This window comes from Lycium ferocissimum, chromosome 7 (genome assembly GCF_029784015.1).
Source record: "Lycium ferocissimum isolate CSIRO_LF1 chromosome 7, AGI_CSIRO_Lferr_CH_V1, whole genome shotgun sequence".
Taxonomy (NCBI): domain Eukaryota; kingdom Viridiplantae; phylum Streptophyta; class Magnoliopsida; order Solanales; family Solanaceae; genus Lycium; species Lycium ferocissimum.
Window position 1 is genome coordinate 29,055,826 of NC_081348.1, and position 6,828 is coordinate 29,062,653.

Genomic DNA, 6,828 nt, shown 5'->3' on the forward strand with positions numbered 1-6,828 from the left:
GAAAAAGGGCCAAACATTTGGCTGTGGTAGAAATTTCAAAAGAAACTTTACTGCCCTCTTGGATAACGCTAAATTCACACTTCTCTCTTTTTTTTGAATAGTACCTGAATATTGATTTCCTATTACGTACTTACTTTCTCCTACTATAAGTGGTTACTTTGGTTTATGCTCAATTGATCAATTTTTGGAAAGACAGGATATGTGAGAATATATGGAACAGAACAGCAGGTAGATTTTACAATACAACAAATCTCTAGGTACATATCATTCATCTGGAGGTTCTGCTAGCCATCTTCTTTAGACTTTACACACAATGGCTAAGTCAACTTAGATAAGCAGTAGTCATACCCTTTTCTAACCTGTTACTATTAACTTATATACACTAACAGTGTAAACGTTAAGAAATTTTACACTCTTATTCATATAGGTTTTCTCAAATCACCCTCCTTCTCTTCATCTTGCTTTCCACTACTTCTTTGTTCAAACTCAATGTATTTGTACCACTTAGCACAAATGAGGTAAACCACAAAATCAGCTGTTGTCAATGCTGCTAAGAGGAAGTAGAATCTATCCAAATGGCCCTTGTTGAGGTTCCCAGGTATCCATCCAGGCATTTTATCGGTAGTCGAAATTTTAGTAACAATAGAAACCAGCAAGCTGCTCACATAGTTCCCTAGTGAAATTGATGTCATGCAAAGTGCACTTCCAAAGCTTTTCAATCCATCAGGTGCTTGTCCATTGAAGAACTCTAATTGTCCAACATACATAAAAACCTCTGATGCTCCAATTAGTACATATTGTGGGACTTGCCAGAAAATGCTTAAAGAACTCGAATTCGTGCAATGAGAACAATCTTTGTTGGCATATTGTAACCTGAAATGCTCCACTATACCCGCTGCTACCATTCCCATTATAGCAATTATGAGGCCAACTCCCATACGTTGGAGTTCGGTTAGTCCTCTTATAGAAGACTTTTTTAGGCTGGCAATGAGGGGGTCAAGAACTCGCCTGTAGATGAAAATGAATGCTGCTACACTAAGGATATCAAAGCTTGACATGCTTGCAGGAGGGATGTGAAAGCCTGAAACTGTTGTTTTCATGGCATTGCCTTGTTCAACGAATAAAGAGGCCATTTGAGTGAACACAACAGAGTAAAGTATTGTACAAAGCCAAATTGGAAATAGCCTTAGAATGCATTTGACTTCTTCCACTTGAGTCACCGGACAAAGCCGCCAAGGATTATCTAATCTTTCCTTTGATGTGATTATAGCAGCTTTATCCAAGAATCTGTACCAAGAATATTTTTGTTAATAAATATATCCACTCCCTTTATGTATATAAGCAAAGCACAACACAACAAGCAATTTGGGAACGACGCAAGAACCTACGGAGGGCAGGGGCAGAGGCAGAGTCAAAATTGGAACTACAGGATGCAAAAGGAGGAAATAAGATCTCTAGGCCTTCAAAAGGCTAAAAGGTCACATGCCGGAATTAATGACCTGAACATTTTTTGTGACCTTTGCCACTGCCCATGTAAATTGCACTTTTCGGACAAAAGGAAATTCAATTGATCACCCCTGAACCAATTTGGCTTCCACCATCGTTGGAGAGGGTACGAGGTGCTAAGCCATAGTATTAATTGCTTGATCATATGAGCACTATCCGCCCCCTCATTTACATAGCTAATATATTTATGGTGAAATTTTTCTTGTATAAGCTAGGTTTAAACTTCATAAGAATAACGTAACTTACTTAAATTCTTTCGTATGTAGTATGTTTCGACTGCTGTTATCAGCAAGCTCTCTTCCATCACCTTCATATAGCTCACCTCCATTTGAAGGTTGTTCTATCTTCCATTTTCTAATTGCAGCTACAACTACTTGACAAAATCTTGAAATGGGGTTCCCTGTAGGTTTAAAGTGTCTGTAGCTAGGTGTCCCAATTAGAAAAAGAAGTAATGCCAAAATAGCTGATCCAGCTGATGCCCAAAAACCCAGTGTCCACATTCCCTTATCCTCAAAATAGACCAAGAAAGTATTTGAAAATAAGGAACCAAGATTCAATGCTAAGTAGAAATAGCTAAAGAAAGACACTTTTGAGTGATTTTCTTGAGGATTATCTTCATCAAATTGATCTGATCCAAATGTTGCAATTGTAGGCTGATACCCTCCATTGCCAAGTGCAATTAAGTAAATTGACACATAGAAGAGCACAATATGGATACTTGAATCATGGGGTCCACAAGGGGTTATTTCATCTCCACAGCCATTAGGCTTGACCAAGAAAATGTATGAACATAATGATAATGATGCTAGTCCCTGCAAAAGACAAAACAGTTTCAAATTATTAGTACCTAGTATATTGAAGGGGAATCTTGGAGTAACAGCAAAGTTATCTCCGCGTGACCTATAGGTTATGGGTTCGAGCCGTGGAAGCAGCCACTAATATTTTTAATAAGGTAGATTATCTACATCACACCCCTTGGGGTGTAGCCCTTTCCTGTACCCTGCTAACGGGGATGCTTTGCGCAACGAGCTGCCTCTTTTTATATATAAATATGTGTGCGCGTGTGTCAATTGTGAAATTAAGATAATAGAGATTTAAAATGACTTACAGCAACAAAAATGGCTTGGAAGATGGCACAAGTCTTGTATCTTCCCCAATAGGAATCACTTAAGAAAGCTCCCAAAAGAGAGAAGATGTAAACAGTGCCAGTCCATTTGCTGACATTGTTGGCTGCTTCAGCATTGTCTTCCCCCATAACTCTTGTAAGAAATAGTACTAGATTCTCTCCAACCCCAAAGAATGCTAATGTTGCTAAACCTTGATTCACTGCATCCATCCAAAATCAAAATATAAACATAAATTAAGCAACACAAAATGGACTATTCCACATATAACTAGAAGACTACGCTCATGTCAACTTTAGGTTGATTACCAAGTAATAGAACACCAGCAAACCATCTTCCAGTCTTGGCACGCACAGCAGGACGGCCATGCTTATCTACAGTTCCATCAAGAGTGATTTCTTCTTCTGGATTTCCTAACTTCTCATCCCTCTTACCCTACAATAAGAAAACACGGAAAAATCCGAAAATTTTTGCTAGTTAAAAGTCATGTTCAAACCTTCTTGTAAAAATATTAGCATTCAGTGTTTACATTGATTCAATGAGTACGTGACACATGTCTTTACATATCAGTCTTCTTATCACTAAGCAATGGTTAATTGACACATATTCTCGCACTAATTTATAACTCAGTCATGGTAAATTAGTATGATTGTTTTGTGTGCACTAGCTGCCTGCTTTTTTATCATATCGTTATGCTCTTACAAAAATTTAAAGTTATGGAGTAGTTTTATTTTCTTCCCAACTCACGGGAAAAGATTTGAAATAACTTAAAAGGAATTTAAAAGAAAGAAAGTATACAATGAAAAGAGAGAGGAAATTAAAGTTAACATTTTCTTTTAGTTTTCAAGACATAAATATATTTCCTTTTTTTTTTTTTTAAGTACAAACATTTTACTTTTCCTCTACTTTCTCCTTAATCTCATGAAAGGGAAAACCACATGTAAGTCGAGGTAGGTACATGACGTTATCTGTGTCTTTTTTACAACGTTAAACATAAAGTAATGTAACAATTGTCTGGAACAGGAAATACGTGTAGATATGCAACAATAAATGGAGTGGTACTCTTTTATAGTTGAACATCTCTTTCTGAGTCATTAATATAACTTGACGTGATTGGCTTCTCTTATATATAGACTCATCAGAATGTGTAACTAAAGCCAATACGCAATGGCATTTCTATGCTATCAATTTATTAATTGTATAACTCTAGTACTGCACTTTTTATCTGAACTAGCTCATCTATTCATATTCAATTTTAAAATAAAAGCTACACGGCAAGCTAACCTTGCCGAGATTTAATGGTAAAGGTTACTAATACTGCCCGCATAACATCTATAATAATGCTGGCAGTCTATAGTAGAAAGAAATGATATGTGCACCTTAAGATGTTAATTCTCCTTAACGGAGGCCAAACTATGAAAAGTAATTAAAAATCCGAATGATCATAAAAAGGAATAAAGATAGGCAGACTAAACCATATTAGAAGATGAAGGGGAAGCAGAAGACCATGATATGCATGCACTTGAAGAGCAAAATGGAGAAAGCAGATATAAGGTGGTTGTCTGGTTTAACTTAACTCATTATTGCTTTCGGCTTGGATTATGTTGTTGGGCGTTGAACAAAATTTCATAATTGATGGTGGAAAAGAAAAAGGAAGCAATATATAAGGTCATGTAGAGAGTCTTGATGCCGTAAGGTCTTTCGGGAAAAATTTATATAGGCTTGACCCAAAGCGAACAATTATACACTATATTAAGTAACGACTATATATCTTTGGGATCAATGACTAAGCCCAGTAACAGGCATCAGATTCTATAGTTCGGGATTAAGAAGATGCTAGCTCGTAGACTTTTATAGTCGTAAATACGCAAACAATATGAGTGGCACACAGTGAATATCCAGATAAGCCCGTAAGTTGATGGGCCATGTGGAATTAAATGCCCAGATAGTGGGAGCTTCAGAACTTCTGTGCGCGCTCACCGCCATAACGCCTCAATAGCAGCAACCTTATAACTTCCTTTTGAGTCGAATCCACGAAATTCAAGACACAAACAACATACACATATGAAACTGATAAAATGTGTGTGTGCGTATATATATAAAATTAAGCTCGTTCTGAGTTCATTAACTCTAGATCATGAAATGGACACCCAAGATATGCATAATATTAGATGAAGTTGGCAAGATTAGTAAAAGAAAGGACTGGGAAGGGAAGTGCACAAACCATTTTATCAATGTTTAAGCACTCCATTAATTGTTTGTTGTGTTATAGACCCCAAAATTTGCAGAGATAGAAACGCTGCTGAAAGTATAAACTAATTCAGTTGGTGGGAGCTGAAGAGGAGAGGAGAAATAATTTGTCTTCTTGGAGGATACAGGAAGCTGTAAAGGATATTAATGTGAGGAGAAGAAGGGGAGATGGAAAGTGGGAGCCTATTTATAAAGTTACAATGCCCAAATCAAATACTATTATCTTAGGCTCGAATTAAGGAGGAGACAAAAGGAGTGATTTAAGAGCTGTTTATCTTTCATGGAGAAAGAAATGGTTTAGATTAAGCTCTCTTGATTTTGATCAAGCTGTATCAGAGTTAGCTAATACTACTCACTTTTGATGCAGTATACAAGATGTTTGCCATTTCATTTGTTACTCCTTATTTATTATCTGTCTCAATTTATTTGAAATATTAATTACTGTATCCCAACTTACATTATATTACTCTATATATATACAACTTTTACCACTTTGAAAAATTCAAAATTCAACTAATCAAATTCTAAAATTCTAACTTTTGATATAGTATTATAGGAGTATATAGTATCTATATTAGTAATTATGTATTCACTCTAGACTTTAGTGCCGTCTACCTCAATTAAATTTGTATCCTTAATTCAGTCGTGATATATGAAATATTGGGAGTCTTTTATTCGTGTAGCTATTGTAAGGCTCCATAGAATACTATACCTTCATAGCAACAAAGACAACTAACGAATCGAGTTGGGGATCAAAATTTCTCTTTGTTTTTTGGAGCAAACACTAACGGAATCTAAATTGAATCTAGTAGGGTTTGTACTTTGTATTTGCTGATTTAATGTTTATATATTGCCTTCTCCTAAAAAAATTAAGACAATTTATGCAATTAAAATTGGACATAGTTCAATAATTTTATGATTATAATATAGCTAATTTAATTTGAATGTTTGGTTTAATAAAGCTAAATCATATATGTTGCCCTAAGACTAATTCTGGAGTAAGTATTTTCTACTTTAGTTATGTGCCTAACAGATCTAGAAATCAGAGGAACCAAAAGTATACTGAAAGAAACGACATGGATCATGTTGATTTATAGATTTTCTTTTGTCTGTAATGGACCTTAACATGATATTGAACCAACCAATTAGCTGATAACACTCTTTGTATCTTTAATTAAGTTTGGCTTAATTTAGTGGAGGGCTGATACAGCAAATTTAAGTGCGACAACTCAGAATTAATAGAAGACGTTTCAAGCTAATTATGATTAGGAGATTACAGGTCATGGAGCAATATATAGCTGGAGCAATATATAGCTGCCTGTTACCTGCTCATGGAAATATGGAACAAATTCAGTAAAACACATTCATATGTTTAGGCAATTCTGAATTATTCTCAATTGTCAATGTCACAATAAAGCATACTACTCGATCGTCTACTCCTATTCGTTATTTCGCCGAGTCATATACTTTTTCTTTCGGTTTATTTTCTACTCTTGGAAGATTTGTTAAAGAATTAAGGAAAACAACACAAAATTTTTGCTAAGACACACACTAATACTATAAAAAGTTAGTTTATATAAATTAATAGTATGTTTGGCCAAGCTTATTTTTCCCTCAAAAGTACTTATTTTTTTAATAAGTGCTTATTTTAAAAAAGTGAGGTGTTTGACCAAGCTTTTGAGAGAAAATAAGTGCTTTTGGGAGTAGTTTGTTTTCGTAGTTAAAAATAGCTTTTGCCCAAAAGTATTTTTTTGAGAAAAATACACTTAGAAGCACTTTTTAAAAGCTTGGTCAAACACTAATTGCTGCTCAAAAGTACTTTTAAAATTAATTGGCCAAACATTAATTGCTTTTAGCTAAAAATACATTTTGAAAAGTACTTTTTAAAATAAGTTGTTTCTAGAGGCTTGGCCAAACAAGCTATAAATCGGGGTAAAAATGGGGAGCT

The 6,828-nt window shown here is 35.1% G+C and overlaps 1 protein-coding gene across 1 annotated transcript; it reads right to left on the minus strand.

Annotated features, from left to right (window-relative positions):
* Positions 1-243: 243 nt before the first annotated feature.
* On the minus strand, positions 244-5,025 carry LOC132064206 (protein NRT1/ PTR FAMILY 7.3-like). The gene is made up of 5 exons (XM_059457115.1): positions 4,855-5,025; positions 2,939-3,065; positions 2,615-2,832; positions 1,753-2,318; positions 244-1,287 (listed from the first exon to the last, which is right to left on the minus strand). Exons 1-5 carry the CDS (start codon positions 4,879-4,881, stop codon positions 420-422), a joined length of 1,806 nt encoding a protein of 601 aa, XP_059313098.1. The 5' UTR covers positions 4,882-5,025; the 3' UTR covers positions 244-419.
* Positions 5,026-6,828: the final 1,803 nt, after the last annotated feature.